At 37.5% G+C, this 22,485-nt stretch overlaps 1 protein-coding gene across 2 annotated transcripts in view; it reads right to left on the reverse strand.

Moving 5' to 3' along the window:
- Positions 1–20,770, reverse strand: part of LOC124352720 (UDP-glycosyltransferase UGT5-like) — a 48,045-nt gene extending 27,275 nt beyond the window's left edge. Inside the window, exons 1-2 of one of the 2 annotated variants that reach the window (XM_046802350.1) lie at positions 18,149–20,770; positions 2,390–2,612 (exon numbers count right to left, since the gene is read on the reverse strand). In XM_046802350.1, the coding sequence (XP_046658306.1) occupies positions 2,390–2,612; positions 18,149–18,952 (1,027 nt within the window). In that variant the 5' untranslated portion in view covers positions 18,953–20,770. The remainder of the gene's footprint in view (positions 1–2,389; positions 2,613–18,148) is intronic. The other variant, XM_046802349.1, reaches the window with a different exon arrangement.
- Positions 20,771–22,485: the final 1,715 nt, after the last annotated feature.

Genomic DNA, 22,485 nt, shown 5'->3' on the forward strand with positions numbered 1-22,485 from the left:
GTTGGTTTCATTTACAGTAGTATGTTTACAAATCACGAGGCATTTTTCCATCATCATTAACTTGTTAAACTGCTTGCCTCTAATAGCCCAGGAGCTGAAAGCTTTTTTCGTGAAATCGGAACAGGAATGTTTTTCCCATAAGAAAGAAATCGATTGTGAGCCGCAATAGTTTGGTGGTAATCTAAATGGAAGGGTATCAAACGCGCTAAAATATGAATCGATAATTCTTTTCCTCATATTATATTTGTTAGCTTGATGCCCTTAATCGGCATTAGTCATATAACCATATAAAGACCTACTTTTAGGTTGAGCGTGGCGACTTCAAGTATCTTCACCTCGTTGTATGAAGCTGACGTAACTAGGTTCTGTATTATTTACGTCTGTAATAATTGGGTTTGGGTCTGTTGAGCTAAAAAATATATAATCTGAGAAACCATTAATCTACTTTTTAATATTTTGCAAATTATTGTGTTAGTTATAATGTGTATTCCTCTTTTGAGTTCTCGAAAAAAATAAGTATTTGTTTATACTATGTAAATTAGCTCCCGAATCCTAAGCAATAATTTTCCAATCAGAATAGTCTTGGATCGCAGTTTTGAGATTACAATCTTAGTCATTTTAGTTCAGTTTGGTTTATTCACAAATTTCTTAGTAAACATATTTTATACAGAATGTATCATGTTTTATAGTAATGTAATGTTTATTTTTAATTATATTACATTTATATTGTACATGTACAAACTATGTATAAATTATATATATTTATATGTGTGTGTAAAATTAGTTCAACATTAAAACCTGGCATTGCTATGTTTAGATTTACAGCTATTCCATGTGATGATGTTAGATCACAATAGACTAGTTTCAATAGATGTTCTTTAAAAGAGAACAATTTTAATGCCAACTATTTCAATTTTAAAGATTTGGAAATACTGACAAATATTTTTAAGAATTTAATTATTATTTTTGAGTTAAAACACTATAAAAATATGTTATACAAGTTTGACGGTTATTTTTAATATTATGATAATATTACTAACCATGCATAATTTATTTTAAAAGCAATCCTTACAGAACAAAAACAAATCTGTTGACGTTCTGCAAAGTTCAGCGGCTCGAATTGGATTTCTCATCAGTCGCTCTTGTAAACCCTCTCGTACACTCGCTGTGGCAACACCGCCCACTGAAGTGCTTACCGTAACAACTACCAATCCTGGTTTGCAGTTACGTTACTTGAAATGAGTTGATCCTGAACCTGCAGTCGAGTGAGTTGTTCGCACTGTACGGAATTGCGTGGTAAACGTACAACTAGTGAGCATTGGCTTATCACCGGTTTCCCGCTGATTGATGTCGGATTTGATATGCGCAGTAATTAATTATAGTGAAACAATCGGTCGTATGGCACAGTGATAATCATACTAAGTTATAGCTCCGGTAATGCTGCGGAATGGCGTCGCCGTGTACAGGTGTGTAGGAAATGTAAACATTGGATGTTCCCGAGTTGGATTATTACATGTTTGAAAATTGTATTCGTTGATGTAGCACTCATTATAAAATCAATAAAATGTGTTCGTGTCAAGTTAGAAGTTATATTTTATATTTTGTTTAACTGTAGTTATTATAAAACTGTATATTTATAACATATGAAATTAGAGCTTGATTGCAATCTGTACGGACTCAACATAGAAAAAAGTTTCAGAATATTGTGATCGTAATAAATGACAGAATAAATAGTAGAATAATTAACACATTAATTTAATATTTGAAGAGTAATATTTAATATTTAAGTCTGTTTTAGTTTATTTTTTACTTTAAGTACTTAGATTTCGTAAAGAAAAACATTCCGTTTTAAAAGTATTTTGGTAAAAACGTTTATAAAATTTCCAATTTGCTCTTGCAATTATATTTTTCGGATACTATAAATGTTTCACAATCGATAAGGAATCCAACTAATCCATTATTATTACTCTGATTGTATTTTTAATCTGGTACAATATCGATATAATCTTTTATATAATAGAATTGTACATATATATATTGTACACATTTTATAATCTACAGTTTTGAAAATACTAAGCTTTGAAATGTAAAAGGTCACCATTTTAAATAAGTAAGTATAATGTATACTTTTGATATTCCAAACTAAGTACATCCTATTAGTCATTATACATATACCAGGTTTATAGTTGAAACATCAGGAGTTTATAAGATAAATTATGTATAATACACATACAGACATATGGGTTTTGGGACACGTTGTCAAAGGAACGTTTTGCATTTTTGTCCATGATACAATCACAGGCCAAAAATTCTGGAAACCTTTTGTCCCAACTCCCTATATGTTTATGTCTAGGGCGTGCATCTGTTATGTTATGTTATCTCGCCTTACCTAGGATGTCTCGTTGGGGCAACCATTTGCTGAGCCGTACATTGTCAGGTTTCCCCGGCAGGGTGTCGTCCTCCCACTTCATGACGACACGGACTGGCAACTCTGCGAAGGCGTCCATGATAGCCTGTCTCTTGGCGGGAGGAAATGAGGAGGACTGGAGCACCGAACCCATCGAGAACAGGATAGCGCCCTCTGTGGACTCATTCAGGTACTTGTCCAGATCCTAGAACACCAGCAGCTCAATAATGTCTGTTCAATATTTAATTTAATATAGATAAGCATAATCTAGCCCAGACGCATTTAGGTATAAAGAGAGAGAGGGAGCGTGGTCCCAAATCAGTCGTCCGCTGTTCCAATCAGCGCCACACCCACACCCCCTGATATCTTAAAGGGTCCTGTCCTTGAAGTATTCTGGGCGCTCTTCCGCTTTGCGACTGCTGCCCGTTCGGCGAATAGCAGATACCCCTCTAACCAACCAGGGCGATAGCGTCCCCTGGAGCGAGCCGCTTCCCGGCATTCTGAGTGGAATCATCGGCCGGAGACCAATGTAGCTCTACAGTTCGTGGGTCACTCTTTGTGCTCGACCCTTTTCGTATTGACTTTGTTTTCAAGTGTTTTTCTTTAATGTGCATTACCATCCTCCTCCCACACTCCTTTGGAGGTAATTTCAGGGTATTAGTGGAGAAAGACAGTGTCCAGTGCGGATTATTCGTCGTTCTAAACTACCGCGGCCGCCAGCGGTGACGCCCGTTCGCTACGCGCCAATTACGTCGCGCCTAAGCACTCCTGTCGTTGCTTGCTTCCCCCTGTGGATCTCTACACACAGCGAGTTTTCCAAGGTACTGTTAAACCTCCATCACTTGTGTTGTATTCTCCTCTCACCCTCTTGTTACCTGCCCACTTTCCTTCCCGCCATTCTGCACATTGTTTTATTTTTATTCTCATAATTGGTCCTCCGATTATTAATTTTTAACTTCTGCCCCGTACATTTTTGGTCCTCCGGGCCGGATTATTGTGAATCAGTCCTGTAGATTACAGTAATTTGTGTTGTAATTAATTAATTGTAACAGGCGTCGTTACGCCATTTTGAATCTGCCGTACCGACGCTACCGGCTTGTATGGTGGCGCTGCGAACGTGTTGTACTGGTAACATTGTTTCTTCTCTCGCGCAACTGGATCGTTGACGTCAACAACTATTACGTAATTGTCCGTAGGCAGTCCTAATTTTACGACCGCCCCTCAACAGCTGATGGCCCGATCGATACTTGAATGCACGGCTCCGCTGCAGTCAGCTGTACCGGTTTTTTGATTACTGCATTTCTCTCGCCGTAAAACGGAACTCTGTTTATATCTCTGAATAGAGACTCGGACACGAGTCCACCCATACTCTCTCTCACATTAGTAATATACTAGTAATGTATTTAGTTAACAACAGGGCAATATCTGGTTTAGTTAATTGACCACTCTTTCTTTGATAGTATTAATTAACTCACAATAATTCTCCATTCCATTAATGTAACTTTGTGCTAGTGGAAATTTAATTGTTCCTTGTAATTGTTTCTAAAGCAATATATTGCTCACTATTCAATTTGCTATTGAATAACATTTCGCTTTGTTCCATTGTAATTTACTTGTTAAATAAGCAACCAATTAATTGCCATTCTAAGTTTCTCATGTCAATTGTAAGATTTAACTTGAAACTGATTTGCTCTCCTTTTCATTTCAATTATATCATTGTTGTTTCATGTTCTAGCGTAAATTATGTTAAGAAGTGTTAGATTAACTCTCTGATCGATAGTATTGGTGATTGTAGGTCAATTCTATGGTGTACTCTTGCCAAATTATTGAAAGCAACATTTCTTATCTCTAACCTACATATTAGCTACTTATTTCTCTACACTCCATTGTATTTTGTCAATTTTATTTTAAAAAGGTTCATTCACCGTTCTCTACATTGTGTCTCTTTATCAACCTGATTAACTTAGGATATCTCTCACGGGTTACTTAATTGTTTAATAACAATTATCACTGTCTCTCTTATATTATTTTTACTAATAATTGCTCCATTTAAAATATTTTCTCGCCTTAGGGTTACATAACATTGGTACTTAGATTAGCTATTTAAGGTAGCTTAGGTGGACATACCGGCACTTAATGTAATCTAATTTTGTCTTATCTCAACTTAACTTGTTCCCCCCCCTTTCGCTTACATTGATTTGTTTACATTACGGTATCCCTCCATTGTTTTTTAAATTATCTTTTGTTAATTGTCTCATTTTATTGTTTTGTGGCACTATCGGGAAACCTTTGGTAATTCTCATTTGTAAAACTGCTTTGCCCCTTTCGATATCACAATGGCTCCCAAGGAATTCAAATACGAAAACTTATCGTAAATCAACAGATCTTATCAAATCTCGTTTTGCTTCTCTTAACGAAACCGTCACGAAAATCACTACCAGCGCTCCACCTTTGACACCAGTTCAAATCAGACAATTAAACACAGTGTTCGCGGAACTAAAGAAGAAACGCGCGGACTTTGAACTTAACCTTCAACGTGTCATCGAAGGTGACAGTGAAGCAGCGGATCAAGATACTCTTTCCAAAGATCAGGATGAGGTTAACGACCTATATGTCGCTATTTCTAGCTTGATCGAGGTTCATCTTGTCACTGAACCCACAACTCCCGCGTCCTCATCACATTCTGATCATCCCGCGTTGTTCCCCACGACGGTAACTGGAGGTCAAGTTGCCTAAAATTAAACTTACAGACGTTTTTGATGGTTCTCCTATGAAATGGATTTCATTTATCAACCTGTTTGACACTACAGTACACCGCAGTGCTTCACTCTCTAACGTCGCTAAGTTCCAGTATTTACTGAGCATATTGGAAGGCGAACCTCTGAACTTAGTGAAGTCGCTCAATCTCACCCCCGCCAATTACCTCATTGCTTATCAGTTGTTGCGGGACAGATATCATAACATACGCCGCCTCACTACTCTCCATCTAAATTATATACTTGACATACCCGCAGTCGCTAGCAACAATGCTAAACAACTTAGAGCGTTCATAACAACATTTTATGAACATTCAGAGTCCTTGAAAGCCCTGGACTGTGATATCGCCTCTGATAATCCTCTATTGTCAGCTCACTTGTTGCGCAAAACTTTGACAGCAAAAACTGTCCAGAAATTGGAACAGTATCGTGAGTCCCAAAGAGAGCCTGGCGCCGCTCCGCATTCCCTCCCCAAGGTCACGGAGATTATAACATTTTTAAATCTGGAATGCTCCCAGATTTGAAGACGCTAGCCTTCACACCCACTCTGAGACGAAAATACTGTCTAACCTCTTTCCAGACCGAGGGTTGAAAAGCGTGTTCAGTTCGCCTCCCCCAAGCAAATGAATTTGTTAGCTACTGACGCTAAAATTAATTCAAACTAACGAAGCTCTTTGTTTTTTGTTGCCGGAAATCTGGGCACAAAATTTACCAATGTCCTCTGTTTAAGGACAAGTCTCCTAATGAGCGGTACAAACCTCGTTAAAGGTAACCAGCGGTGCATTTCATGCTTGGGAAATCATCCGATTAAAGAGTGCAGATCCAAGAACACATGTTCGACTTGCCACAGGAAACACCATTCGCTTCTGCACTTTAATAACAGCGCCGATAGGCCTAGCTCTTCCGCCACTGCGCCTCTACCCCCCCCCCCCCCCGCTAGCTGTCAACACAACACTGACTTGTGCCGCGCGCTCCACCTCTCTCACTGAAACAAGCACCGTGCTGCTCTGTACAGCACTGGTCAAACTCACTGCCCACAATGGCCAGTCATATATTTTCCGCGCCTTATTGGATTCTGGCAGTATGTCCGACTTTGTTTCTGAGCGTGCTGCTCAGCTGTTAGGCTCACGTCGCCAGCCTTCTAACCTCACTGTCATTGGGTTAGCCCAAAACATGACTAACACCAGAGGGTCACTAGATCTCAATCTTGAAACATTATCGGGACACTTAATTGCCCAAAACCATTCCTTCCATGTACTGGAAAAAATCTCTCTCGAACTTCCGCGGGTAGAACTTAACCCGGAAGTACTCATGCGAACAAAATCTTTTGTTCTCGCGGACCCCGACCTTTGGCAAGCCTGGTCCAATCGATGTCCTCATCGGCAACTCTCTCTTCCCTCAACTGCTTACCAATGAGCGACACTCTCTCGGGGCGAATATGCCTTCTGCTCTTGGCACTATTTTTGGATATGTGATTGTTGGAAGTGCGCCGTGTCTCTCTCTACCGCGCAAAGAACCTCTAATCTCGCCATCTCTCTCCTCTCGACCACAGATACTGACCTCCACTCCTCCCTTCAACGATTTTGGACACAGGAAGAACTTCCGATCTGTAGTAAAAAATCGGAAGAAGAAATCGCGTTGTGATAAACTGTTTTGAGACATCGCATACACGTGACTCGGAAGGTCGCTATGTAGTCAAGCTTCCCTTTGTTGACAACCTCTCGCCCACACTAAATTGGGAACGTCAAGGTCAAACCGCCGCTCATCGCCTGGAGTCTAATGGAGAGGCGGATCCACGCCAGAAATAACTCCCCCCTGAAGGCGCTCTATATCGAGTTTCATGACCGAGTACGAGGCGCTCGGACACATGAAATGTCTTCCCCATCCTGATTTTATCTGCTCCGCATTATTTTCTCCCACATCATGGGGTAGTGAAAGAGTATAGTAGCACTACCAAGCTTCGTGTTGTTTTTGACGCCAGTGCCAAGACCGCTCAGGCCTATCCCTCAACGACGTACTTCTCAACCGGTCCAAAGTTTACAAAATAATATTTGTGATATCCTTCTCCACTTCCGGCTGAAAAATTTTGTTTTTTCGTGCGACAATCCGGCAGATGTACCGCCAAATTAAGATTCATCCAGACGACCAAAGGTTTCAGCTCATCCTTTGGCGTGAAAACCCCTCCCCTTCCGCTCTCTACTTACCAGCTGACCACGGTGACGTATGGTATGAACTGTTCACCCTACCTCGCCATAAAAAACTCTCCGACAATTGACACAAGATGAAGGTTCCAGTTTTTCCCTCAGGCAGCTCACATTCTGAAACACCATAGCTATGTGGACGATTTGATAGCCGGAGCGTCCACTGAAGACGAAGCTCTCCAACTTCAACATCAGCTGATCGAGCTTCTCCGCTTAGGCGGCTTTGAACTGAGGAAATGGGTTTCAAATTGCCCAAAAATTACTTCAACCCATTGCCTGCCTCTCATCAAGAATCCCCTGTGTTTTCTTCAACCTTCGTCGGACCCTCTGTTCTCCATCTTAGGTATCCATTGGTCACCTGTGACAGACTGTTTTAAATATAACCTCAACTTCACATGTGATGCCCCGACTAAGCGGAAAGTGCTAAGTCTGATCGCTCGGATTTTACGACCCGTGCGGTTTTTTGTCCCCTTGCATAATGATAGCAAAGCGCTTCATGCAAGTGTGTGGACTTCCGGTGTATCTTGGGATGAACCCTTGTCTCCGGACCTCGCGCTAAAATGGCGAGACTTTGTGATCGACTTAAAAAACATTGTTGAAGTGTCGATCCCTCGGCCGATAATGGCCACCCCCTCTAGCTCATGTGAACTACATGGTTTCTCGGACGCATCCGAGACCGGTTACGCCGCTGTTGTGTATATAAGGTGCATAAACACTGATAGTGAAGTGAGTGTGACCCAAATAATTTCAAAAACTCGTGCTGCCCCGCTAAAACGAGTAAACTTTGCCGCGATTAGAGTTGTGCGCGGCTCACCTCCTGGCTAATTTAGTTCATTATGTACAGTCTCAGTATTCCAGTGTATTAAGTATTGACTCTACAACTTTGTGGTGTGATTCGACTGTGACTCTGTCCTGGATACATACTCTCCCTTACCGCCTCAAAACGTATGTAGCGAATCGTGTAGCTCAAATCCAAGAGCTCATTCCTCCCTCTTCTTGGCGTCATGTGTCTAGTGCTGACAACCCTGCAGACTGTGCTTCTCGTGGGATCCTCCCTTCGGAACTTGTTCATCACACTCTTTGGTGGCACGGACCCTTGTGGCTGCAACTACCTCCTCCAGATTGGCCCACTTCCAGTTTTTCTCTCCGCTCGATGATTCTTCCTTGGACGAGTTGAAGCCCGTTCCGCTGTCCGTCTTCGTTGCAGCCTCCCAGCCTCCTTGGGATCTACTCACTCGTTTCTCCTCCTGGACCAAGCTGCTCCATGTGTTGGCGTATCTCCTCCGGTTCGTCTCTCATAGCCGCCGGCAAGAACATCATGTGGGTCCTCTTTCTGTCGTCGAGGTGCGAGCTGCTCAACTTCGCCTCTTCCAATTAGTTCAACGAGAATCTTTTCCTGATGACCTGGCAGCCCTTCGAGACAACAAGAACTGCTCCATCAAGCTACAGCGCCTTGCTCCCTTCATTGATGCTGAAGGACTCCCTCCGTGTTGGTGGTCGACTAAAGCTTGCTGACTTGACGGAAGAAGTGCGCCACCCCCCTGTATTTTGCCTAAATCTCACCATGTTGTTAACTTTACTAATAGACCACACTCACCTACAAAACTTACATTCAGGGGTTCAATTAACCATGTCCCTTTTAGCCCAGCATGTCTGGATTCTCTCTGCTCGTAGCGTGGTGCGCTCGCGCATTTTTCAATGCCTCCCTTGCTTTAAACAAAGACCCAAGCCTTTGTTTCCCTCTCATGGGGTGATCTACCCAAAGCCCGCATAATTCCGCTCGACCTTTCTTGTCGACAGGCATTGACTATGGTGGTCCCTTCAACGTCAAGATTCACAACCTCCGCTCTATCCGACACACTAAAGCTTACATCTGTCTCTTTGTGTGCCTAGTGGACTAAGTCTGTACATATAGAAGTCGCCACTGATCTGTCCACGGACGCATTTATAGCCGCACTCACACGTTTTGTTTCACGTAGAGGCCTATGTACCGACATCTATAGTGGACTGTGGTACATAACTTTGTTGGTGCGAGAAACTCTTTACAGCAACTAATCACTTCCTCTGGCAAGCTCCAAATTCACCAATTTTTTCCCTCGGCCAGAAAATTAACTTTCATTTTAAACCCCCCTGCAGCTCCCCCACCATGGCGGCCTCTGGGAAAGCGCCATTAAGAGCGCCAAATTTTCACTTGAAAAGAGTTCTGGGCACCTATGTTCCCACTCTTGCCCAATTTACCACCCTCACTTGCCAGGTGGAAGCAATGTTGAATTCCCGCCCGCTTACTGCGCTCTCCAGTGACCCCAACGATTTACAACCTCTCACTCCGGGGCACTTCCTGATTGGGAGCGCCGCTAGTGGCTGTGCCCGAACGCAACCTTGCAGATTTGCCGGATAACAGGCTGGCTCATTGGCAGCTAGTGCAGGCTTGCTCCCAGCGAGTGTTGGAAACGCTGGAGCAGGGAGTACCTCCATTCCCTCCAGCAAAGACTTAAGTGGGAGCGGCCCTCCCGAAATTTACAAGTTGGCGATCTAGTATTGGTCCAACAAGACTCTCCCTCGCTGTGTTGGCCCCCTCGCTAGAATAACTAAGCTTTTCCCTGGACGTGACAGTGTAGTGCGTGTGGTAGAACTCAAGACCCCCCAAGGGTACCTTCACACGCCCGGCAGTCAAAGTGTTCCTGCTGCCGTTCTTGTCACCAATAGCTTAAGTCTATCTCAACACTTTAGGATAGATAGTTAAGACCTAGTTTAAGATGTTAGTCTTTAGCTTTATTTCTCATGTTCTTTCTCGATCATGCCACTTTGATTTGTTGAATCCTGATGATTCAAAGCCGCCGGTATGTTCAATATTTAATTTAATATAGATAAGCATAATCTAGCCCAGACGCATTTAGGTATAAGAGAGAGAGGGAGCGTGGTCCCAAATCAGTCGTCCGCTGTTCCAATCAGCGCCACACCCCCTGATATCTTAAAGGGTCCTGTCCTTGAAGTATTCTGGGCGCTCTTCCGCTTTGCGACTGCTGCCCGTTCGGCGAATAGCAGATACCCCTCTAACCAAACCAGGGGCGATAGCGTCCCCTGGAGCGAGCCGCTTCCCGGCATTCTGAGTGGAATCATCGGCCGGAGACCATGTAGCTCTACAGTTCGTGGGTCACTCTTTGTGCTCGACCCTTTCGTATTGACTTTGTTTTCAAGTGTTTTTCTTTAATGTGCATTACCATCCTCCTCCCACACTCCTTTGGAGGTAATTTCAGGGTATTAGTGGAGAAGACAGTGTCCAGTGCGGATTATTCGTCGTTCTAAAGCTACCGCGGCCGCCAGCGGTGACGCCCGTTCGCTACGCGCCAATTTACGTCGCGCCTAAGCACTCCTGTCGTTGCTGCTGCTTCCCCCTGTGGATCTCTACACACAGCGAGTTTTCCAAGGTACTGTTAAACCTCCATCACTTGTGTTGTATTCTCCTCTCACCTCTTGTTACCTGCCCACTTTCCCGCCATTCTGCACATTGTTTTATTTTTATTCTCATAATTGGTCCTCCGATTATTAATTTTTAACTTCTGCCCCGTACAATGTCGTTCCTTTTTTGTTAAGAAAGATTTTATGCAATATATTTGGGAGGGGACTGAAATTGTTTTTATTTGGGTAGGTAACATTATGTATTTAATTAATAAAAGTAAATAAAAGAACGATTCAATACTTTGCGAGAGAGAAAGTACACTAAAGTGTAAGCACTGTTTTAATTGATGGTTTTAACCCAAAATATCAAAAGCTTTGAAAGTTTTGACTTTGACGTGTGTGTCCTTGTACAGTGCATACGTTCTGAAGGGAACCAAAATTATTGAATAAACCAAAGTTTAAAATTGTAAATCCATTACATCCACTATTTTGTATATTTCAGCTAACTACAATACTTCTAATCCATTCACAAATTTGTCAATGTGTTCATTTATAATATATCTTTAAAAAAATTAAGAATTTCATTTCAACATTTTGCGTTGCTTTACTCACCCTAGTTTGGGAATAGATACTAAAAATAAAATACACACTGTAGAATTCAAGGATTGTACACAACGTTCGTAAAATAATTAAATTTTATTTTTATTATTATAACAATTAAAATAATTAGAAAGTTTATTTTCCCTCCGTGCATAACATGTAGTGTTTTTAAAGTTTAGTTTAAGAATTCTTAGGTTGAAAAGTTAAGCGTGTTAAAACAATCTAGCGACAAGAATTTCAAAGTTCGACCCGCATTCATATTTTCTTATACCCGCACTCTATTAAGAGTTCTAACAATAAATAAATAAAAAACAAAGCTTCTAGAATAAACGGATTTTTCAAATTAGCACAAATAAAAAACTGGAGGCTATATTTTTAAAACATTACATCAACATAGGGAAAAGGCAATAACGGGTGGTTTTAATCTTGAAAAGTAAAATTAATATAGATCAATTTTGCGTATTGAGGATCCAAACTCAAACCTAAAAATGTGTATACGAGTTAGCTTGTCAATGAGCTCAACTGAACATTGCTTTTAATTGGAAGGCCTTACAGGTGATTACTTTTGATTATTGAGATCTCACTTTGTCCGTAACATACGAAATAATATAAAGTGCTCAGTTATGACGTTATCGCTTGAGGGTATTTTATTGGCAAACGTAAAGAGAAATTTGTGTACTTACTTGCTATGAAACATTTATTTCCAATGGTAGTTTGTACCAAGAAACGTGTTGTATTGATGCACATGAATGTTGTTCGACCTATTGATAGTAAATATTTACAGCTTATTCCACAAATATGTAATACATTAATGAAGTAGTGTGACAAACGGTTTCCGGGTTAGTATCCTGAAGTTTAGAGGATAGAGAACAGTGGGTTAGAAAACTTCACGTCGTTAGGGAAAGTCCACTACAGGCTGGCCTCTTGTGTGCATAAATGCATTTTACAACAAACAAACTAGATTTAATCACTTTCTCTGTTATACATGAACATCTTTGCAATTCGGCTTAGTATTATTAATTATCTGCACCTGTATAATTGGGTATTTTTATATTTACCTAGTGTGCAGCCTTTGAAGAAGACACAACAATTTTATATCGCTCTGCCTTCGATTATTTTAAATTTCTATTTGGGTCAAAAAAATGAAAATATTTTGTAAAAGTATTGACACACTCGCGAATCTCAGTGGAATTATTACTGAGGGTTTAGGATTTAGAGAACTGTTTGACGTAGGCCTACTGTAATAAACATTTTCATGATAAATTACTTTTATAATAAAAAATGTTACCTATTTAAATCCGTACTTTATCAGTCGTCTTAAATCACATGCGTGTTTAGTTAGTCATATACTACAACACGCATAAGATAGACATAATTTAATTCTTAATAATATTTGTGTAATTCACGCGGTAAAATAAAACTACTTTACTTTATTTTTACTTTTAATTCAACAGAAAATTATCTGTGTGAGAAGGTGAAAAGTAAAACCTTGTGTAAAGGATTAGGAGAGGACTTGTCCAGTAAAGTAGTAATTTTGCTCATGGCACTAACTCAACAAAATCTATATCTGCAATCTAATAGAAACAAGAACACAAAATATATCGCATGCCAATAACTACTGTGTAACACTGTATAATGTACATTTGTAAAACCATTAATGAATAAGTGAAAAATCTGTATTGCTTATTCCATCTGGTGTTAAATTACTCTTTTTATAACAAATTTAATCTCTTATTTATTAAAATTAATATCTATCTTTTTTTATTTCCCGACATTATTAACTTTGCAATTTATAACTATGTTGCTTGCAATAATCCCTGTTGCCTGTAGTTCCCGTGTTCCTGGACCTATTGAAAATATTTGCTAAGTATTTTAAGGGTAAAAGTGAGATGTTTAATTTATACAAAATGGTTTCACAAACTCTTTTCAAAGTATATCTCGACAAAGTAATGTTTACCAGTTCATGACTTCTTAGACAACCAGAAGGTTTACCATGTGTGAAGTCAAATTGTACCCTTATGCAATATTTGCCATTTTTCCTAGCCGTATTATTTTGATATCCGTAAGGAGATACAATTACTATAATGTTCTAGCTCCGACGGAAGGTTTTAGTCAGGGTAACAAAAATTGTATTGTTATTGCAAAAAGTAAACTTTCTGGAGGTACTAGCTCCTTGAAAATCTATTTGTGGACACGGGTCTATTACAATACTAACCTTAATTTCATTGGAAGGTCCTCAATTGGTGTTTACCGACTCAAAATCCCCTGAATTAAAATTTTAAAGCGTGTTGTTTTAAGATTTATATTTAAATATAAACATGATAAGACAATTGGTGAATAGAAAGGATTTTAATTGATTCCGTATATTTTTATTAATATTATAAATGCGAATGTTTGTGAAGAATGATGTTTGTATGTTTGGATATTTTGTATGTGCGGGTGTTTGGATCTTGATTCCAGTGGAGAGATTTAGACGAACGTTGGAATGTATATTACTTAGATATGAAAATAATACATAAAGTTGTATCCCGAAATAATGTTTGTAAAATACTTGTTTGATAACTTTGTACTTCAATGAAAAAAACGCCATCTGTCTTAGTGTATTGGAAATAGTTAACAGTAGTATTATCCGACTTTTACTTTAGATGGCATCAGTGACGTATTAAAATAATTGAGTTTATTATAGATACTAGTAAGTAGTTTCCATTGGTCATTGCGGGACGGCATACTTGTATTTGCGGTAATTGAAAGAACAAAAAAGGGGGAAAGGGATTTAAATGACTCAAAGAACCGTTCGCTCTGTGACTACAATTTTAGGAAACAAATGAGCGAAGTGAGTTGATGGATATCTTAGGCTTATCAAGCATCTTGTACACAGTAAAGAAATGTAGACACAAAGAAATAGGGGGATTAGTGTCCACTTTCCACACTTACTTAAATATGTTTAAAATTTCACATGTAAAGGATTAAAGCCGTCTTTTAGTTTTCTGTTTAAAATATCACATAAATTCAATACTTTATTTGCACATACAACATTTTTAGACATTAAATTTTCAGCATAAGCATTTAATTTGCTTATAATGTTTTTTTTTTCATCTATAAAATTTTTATTTTTAAAGAACTGACCTCTACCCCCTTACGTGTGAAATCTTTAGTTGCCTACTACATAAATGCATAACCTTTATTGCATAAAACAATAATTCGAAAAACACATGATTGGTCTTCTTCCCCTATTTTACACCTTGTTCGTAATATTTATAGTTGTTTACGATATCCACTCATAAAGCAAGCACATAAGATTGATTGTTTTGAATCATCTTTGCAAATTACAGTAATTTTAATATTGATCACAACTTTATACAGAAAGGTCATGAATAATCCGGTCACGTTGTAGGTAATTTTGCGTTCAGGATCAAGTAAAACATAAAATTTTACATAACAGTCCGTGACTATTGTCATTCATAGTAAAGGGTTATTGCTCCATGATTAGTTGTAATTATTTAAATCGGTAGTCCTACTTGCCTTCATAGAACAATGCGATGTTACATTATGTTGTACTATAGTGACGTACAGTTCGCTTACAACACGTTTTCATGTCAACAGTAGTTATCGGTCTAAAGATGAAGGACTAAAAAAGGAAAAAATATTCGAAACATGACACCTGAGTACAACATAATTAGGAACTCGATTGTTTGACGAAGACAAGCACCTAATTAAGCCGTTGTCCTTATGTTTGGCGGCTTTGTTGTTTACTTTTACCAGACGTGACAGTGGCAGCTACCGCGAGTACCAGAGCTACTGAACGTCGCGCCTCGAAGTGTTAAAAAAATACATCATTCTTTAACAAGTTACGTTACAGTTGTGTGATTTTTATTTCCATTACTTCTAGAATCAAACTTAATGGATTATTAAATAGAAAGGTGTGTTCTCTTGTATAATATCGGGTTTGTTTCAAAAGAATGAACAAAACCTTGCACGCCATTAAGAGTCATAAAAGGTATCGAGTCTCAAATAGGCAAAACGTTTGTTATGATATAACTGATTAAAAAACAATCATAAAAACAAATTATTAATTAAAACTTATGGGTTGCAGTATTTAGCTGAATTCATAATATATATTGTTTTCTAACCATACAAAATATATACTTTTTAGATTGCTTTAAATTTTTCGTAACAAGTGACACAACATTTTTTTTTTACCTTAGTGTGTTATTTATTTTGGATATATTGAAATTTTACTTTTATAATGACTTAATTCTTCAGAAAAACAAAGATAATATGTTAATATGGTACATTAAAAAAAGCAAATAATTTCTACTTTGAACATTTTACAAACATACTGTCACTTTCAAAGTACAAAAAACACATATTAACACATATTAGCTTGTCTAAGGTATAATTATGAGATATGTTTTGTTGGTTTAAACTCAAATAATAAATCTCAAAAGGTATTAACTATCTTTACCATTAAATTCAAGAATATCTTAATATAGTTTATGTGAATGCGTAACATAAAATATTAAAATATTATAACATTTGTCGTAATAGTTTATTTGAAACAAGTAACGGCTTATCTTTTAATTTGTTTTTTTTTAGTTTTAAATTAATTTCACTATACAAACGACAACCAGTTGCTATAACTGTAAACGACATGCTGTTATTCATTTCTCGATTTGCATATTTTGTTTTATAAATACCACTATCAATGCAATGTTATTACATATTACTAAATATCAGAAATGAATGCTACGAGGGTGTATTCATGACAACTTTCTGCAATGTCATAAAACAAAGACAGCGCTTAGCTAACCTTCGTGTCGATACCCACACTTGTTTTATATATGTTTACCTTATTCCACAATATTATATAACACCATTAGTACAAAAACTAATGATGGTTATAAATACAAATAATCAGCAATACGCAGCATTACTAATATTGCAGTAAACTTAATGAAATCAGTATGACAGTTATCCTTGAAAAATACATAACTTGACAGGTACAGCTAGATAGCACAAAGTAATGTAAAACGAATCGTTTAAATCGAGTCAAAAAACCCATCGTGAAAAACTTTTAATGTAATACTAATAAAATCCACTCTTGTCTTCGTTTGATTATTTCATATCCATTCAAATTATGCATGCTGTTTACTTAAGTAAAACTTTAGTTTCAAATTGATTTCTCTTATAAATAAAACATTCGGGTGTAGTTTTAATTTGTTCAAACCAATCAGTTTAGTTATATGCCTAAGGTTACATCTCACACTTATTCAATTTATTAATTACTAGCAGTTACCCGCGGCTTCGCACGCATTTCGTAGGTTTTGCACATCTGGTTCGAGTGAATTATTTTCTGACGCCAATGTTGAGTTTGCCTTCTACCCACGATCAAGGTAGTATGTTAAAATGTTTAAATTTATGGTCATTTTAATTTACTTCGGTCTTATTATTGTTTTGTTTCAAAACTGGTTTTGCCGATCAAGAAAATATATATACATACACAGCTCAGAGAAGCCCATTTTTTCAGAAGACAACTTACATAGATTTCATAACAGTCTTTATGTGTATAGCAAAAATAAGACTGCATTGTCTTATATATGCACTGCTAGTAGTTACCCGCTGATTTACACGCATTTTAGTAGGCGTAGCACGTTTATGACTACTGCTTATTCGAGTGTATTATATTTCTGACGGCAATTTAGAATTTGCCTTTTTGCCACGATCATGAAAATATGCCAAATAGTTTACAATTATGGTCATTGTAATTTTCTTAGTTCTTATTATTTTCTATTCCATAGATGATGTTATTTTGTTTCCAAATTAAGAAAATATCACAGATCAGAGAAGCTTCTTCTGTCAAAAGAGAACTAAGAGGAATTTTATATCAGTTTTTTTATAATTTATATGTGAGTTTTAAAATATTTTAGAACTTTTAGAGCTGGGATTGGTACATTAGTTCAAACAGCTCAGCGAAATTCCATCTAGCATAGTTCTTGCCGACTGCTTTAAAGGGCGTCTTTGGAGTAAAATTATGAGCTTTTTAAGTTTTAGGACATTTTATAAGGTATATTAGTACTTAGTTAATCACTGAAATATAAAACTCTGTTAAAATGTATGGTTACTTATTAGAAAAGTTACACACTATAAATGTAACCAAATCGATAATAATAAACAATGTTTACACAGAACAGTTGATTACATTTGACAGGCTCATTCAATTAATATTACACAACTTTAGAAACCAAGATGGGATTTTTCGCTACTTTAAAGACCAGTGGGGTGTACCGAGAGGGATTTTCGAAATAAGAATCCTATATTTATCCCAGGAACCGCAAGATTGTCCATGTAAAATCTCAGAACAATTGGTTGAGTAGATTACGCATGAATACAAACAAACAAAGGCACTTTCGCATTTGTAACATTATTATTATTACTAATTTTGAGTACTCAGTCAATACTTCATATATATAGCTGTGAATTCATAATGAATCAGTAGCAAATGAATAAAATGTGTTTACATTTTATTTTCCAACTAGCATGAAACTTTAGAGTGATCTATAACAATAAGAATGAAAAAATATTGGAAAAGGGTTGACAATTTATCAATTATTGAGACACCAATGGCGGCATAGTTCAGATAGACATTATGTATCGTAATACTGATATAGATACAAACCATCAAATTACATTTACAATTATCTAAATAGTGATTATTTTTTAGATCGTAATGTATTATGAAACCTATATAGTTTAAAGAGATTACAATATTCTTTGGAGAATATTACCTTAACGATGGGTTTGAGAGGGAGAATGTGTAGCCCACCGACTTCTATGTACCCAGGAACTAGGGGGCGTGCGCCCTGTAGACTGTAGTGAGTGTTCGTCATTACTAGGCTTACGTTGTGAGCGACCCTCTCGAGATCCACCTCATGGCCAAATACCTGACGGATAGGCTTCTGCTCTAGTACAGAATAGTAGTGCGTCCTTCCCAAGCGCATGCCGAGTGTGTAGACCACGTTCTGTAACCTTTGAAGGAAGCTGAAGGGTGGTTTTATCGGAAGTAAAATGTTATTCGAGAAGGAAAAACTATCTGGGTTTCCTACCCTAGGAATGTGGTGAGGTAGATTCATGGAGGAAGAAAGGCCGATGTGGGGGGCACTAAAAAAGTCCACCAAACTGAGGAAGCAATCACTGTTGAACAATTCGACAAGCAGAAGATCAAACTTTTTGCCGGAACTTATCAGAGATTTCACTTGAGGAGAGGTTAATACCGACTCGCAAACACTGAGCCCAATACCATTGACGAAAGTAAATTCGAAGATGAGTGTTGAACCTTTCAGATAGTCGAACTGCAGAGCATTCACGAATACAGGCAGAGTCCCAACGAGGCTTATGTCAGTGTAGTTAGCCACAGGGGTCTTCTGGGGGTAGAAGCTGAGGACGGTGACTTGATGACCTCTCCCAGCAAGAGCCAGGACCAGTGGCTCGAACACATCAAAGTGACTCTTGCCGGTGTGCGGGAACACTGCTAGGATGTTAGCAGAGAGAACATGTCCGAACAGACACGAGAACACTAGCAGCTTAAACATCTCTGAGGGTTGACACAGACAACGACTTCTGAGAGGAGGTTGAAAGGACGGATGTGATATTTAGGAGCGTGACAGTCAGCGATGTTGGCACTACAGCTACACACAACTGACTCACGAGCAGACACCGCACGGACGCTTGGCTAAACGACCTCTGTCTGTATCGCTTACTTGGGACTGCTGATTAGCATTAAAACCATTATTTTCTACCTAATTCAATTTCATTCACTACGAGTTGTTGTTTTTTATTGGTACTCAATTACGGTAACTATAGAACAGGTAACTATTTCTTATCATGAACGCCCTCAATTAAATTATTTGAATACATTTTTTTCATTATCAAATGTCTTTTAAACTTTCAAAAATGTCCTGTTCTGGCATTAATTGTAAACAAATCTTTGTTTCCTAATAAATAAAACCATTATTTCCTAATATTCAGGTTGTAATAGGATATTGTAAAGAGGGATTTATATGATTGCTATTATATTTTTAATTAAACGTGTATTTCTTTCAGATGTAAACAATAATTATGAAATTGTCTCATAAAATCAACTGATTATGTATTTTATTTTTATTTAAGATTGTTTTTATTATGTAGATGAAGTATATGTATGATACACATTGACTTAATAATGATGATTAATAATTTTTCGTAATTAAAATCTTTAATTACTTGAGTATTTATTTTCATAAACAATAACGAGTTGCATTATTTTTGCTCAGTAGGTAATAAGCTAACGATCTTGTAACTATGAAGTATTAATCCCTAATAACACGCTTGATCAAACAAAATGACAAACACATAGAATTTAACATTATTTATTTAACATTATAACTATGTGTTACTAGTTGAAGGTGATTACAAGTATGAAAATTATGAAACGAAACTGAGGTGTGATTTGGAACCTTTAGCCCTGACATTGAATTGGAGCCCGGCAGAGAACCTCGGAGGTATTGAAAAGGAATTTATCTAAATATTTTAAGAAATAGTATGATCTGGTAGATTTCAAGTTGTATGTTTAGGATTGTGGACTAAAACTTTCTGAGACCAAAATTAATGCATAATTATAATCAATTAGTAATATTATACGACTTACGGACCGCTATGCCGACGATCTGCAAATATACGTTCACTGTTTACCAAACGAACTAGCTACTTTTGGGTCACTACTCAACTTGGATATTGAGGCCATTAACTTTTGGACAATACAACAAGGACTGAAACTAAATGAAAACAAAACGCAAGCAATGATAGTTGGTAACTCTAAAATGATAAACCTAACTAATCTTGATACCGCACTGAAACTTAAACCTAACAGTTGTGGACTAAATTACCAAAACAAACTGACAAATCTCGGACTCACTATGAACAGAAATCTCAAATGGACTGACCAAGTTACGATAACGTGCAGAAGAGTCTTTGCTGTTATCCACGGTTTGAAACGGTTTGCCTTGAATCTGCCATTCAATGTCAAAGTGATGCTCATTAAGACTCTTATACTACCACACTTTGACTACTGTGATGAGTGACATGACCGTTGAGCAATCGAACAGACTCCAGCGTGCTCAGAACTACTGTATAAGATTTATTTTTAATCTCAGGCGTCATGAGCACGTTACGCAATATTTTCAGCAATTGTCACTGATGAAACTGCATTAACTACGTAAATTCCACATTCTTTCTATTCTACATTTAATTATCAAAACCAAATATCCTGGTTATCTGTCCGATCATTTCCACTTCATCTCTGATATTAGTGAACGATCTAAAAGAAGGGGAGCCATATTACTATCAATTCCAATTCATCATTCAACAATTTTTAATTAGTCCTTTATTGTTCAGGCTTGTCGCCTTTGGAACGCTCTCCCCGATGACATCAGATGTATTGAGGACCGCGCACGGTTCGGGGCGAGGACTTGCTGCTGGAGAGCCTGTGGGGATGACGGGTGGTGCTGGTGGTCATGTGGTCAATCGGTGTGATAGAGTGATTGAATGTTTCTTGCTTCTTGCTCTTAATTTATCACAAAATGTATAAAGTTTTTCTTTTGTATAAAAGAAAAACTTTACAAAAAAATAGTAAAGTGTGTTATAGTCATTTAAATATATAGATTTTTAAATTAAGATAATTTAATTTTGTATAGGTTACAATTTTTTTGTTTTTTCTTTTTAAAGAATAAGTTAATTATTTACCACAATTGAATTAAAATATTGTAAATTTTCTGTATAGATTAATTGAGTGGTATAGAGTAAAGAGGGCTTAATAGCCCTAACCCCGCCTCTTTCATAAAGGCATTTTTCATTCATTCATTCTATTTCCAGTGTGTATTTCTTCAGGTGATATTGAAGCGGCTAATGTTATCGACTTTTCTTATCAGGATTTAATTTTAAAATATTACACCAAAAAACATTACTATTGAAACGCACTATTAATAAAGAGATAAATATAAACAGACTCACGATAAATGACACTTTCCTAAGAATCGCTACTCGAGAAGAACCCTTGGCTTTAATTAGTTCATAGGTATATTTATTAAAAACTAAACAAAATGTTATAACTTTTTAAAATGATAAAACTATGTACATTATAAATTTTTATGAACTATTTAACCACGAATTTTATCGTTTTCCAATCACGATGATGAATTTGGACAAAATAATAAGCCGATACAAAGGCATGTTTAAGACCCCTGCAGAACATAATAAAATTCGTTACCGATATGACGTAGGCTACGCTACAACACTACTTTTTCCCGGATAATTGCAAATTTACTACGCTTTGATCTTTAGATTCCAAAATCAATATGGATATTTCTTGGACCGAGAGTACCCCATGTACTAAGTTTCAAGTTTTAAGAACCTTTCATTGAGAGGTATCACATAGACAAAGACGCGACATCAAGAGAAACATCTGGAGTCCCCAATAAAAAATCGTTAAATAGAAACGGCAAGTGACGAATTTTTGGCGCCTTACTAGTATTCGACGCAATTGGCAACGCGTAGGCAGGCGATGCCATTCGTACATGCCATTCGTACACCTTCAATTCTTCATTGCAATCAAGGCACACTTAACATTGAAACCAAAATTGGCCGATATTTGACTACACGCTGATTTGCCTAAGACCCGACTAAGATAAAAATTCAAGTGGTTAGTTGTCGGAATGTTACTAAAGATTTTTGTTAGTCAGCGTATCATGTAACTCTTTAATGAAATAAGATTACTAATAATCAGTCACGTATTAGGTAAGAAGGCAGATTTTAGCTTAGAAATTGGTACATTATATTATAAAACAACACCCACTAAAAAAGTTATCAATTTCTCGGTATTTACTTGCAAAAGTTTAAAGTCTCTTTCCAAACATGAAACGATGGGCGTTGACACTGTATCATAATTTTATACAACGCAACAGTGAGAAAGTTGGCTGTGCGCCCTTCGTCGATGTTGCTGCTCCAGACGTATGCCCACTTCTCTCTTCATACCTTACTTGTCTTGAGAACAGTCACACACCGTGGATAACTGTGTAGATTCACAACTTAT

This window comes from Homalodisca vitripennis, chromosome 1 (genome assembly GCF_021130785.1).
Source record: "Homalodisca vitripennis isolate AUS2020 chromosome 1, UT_GWSS_2.1, whole genome shotgun sequence".
NCBI lineage: Eukaryota > Metazoa > Arthropoda > Insecta > Hemiptera > Cicadellidae > Homalodisca > Homalodisca vitripennis.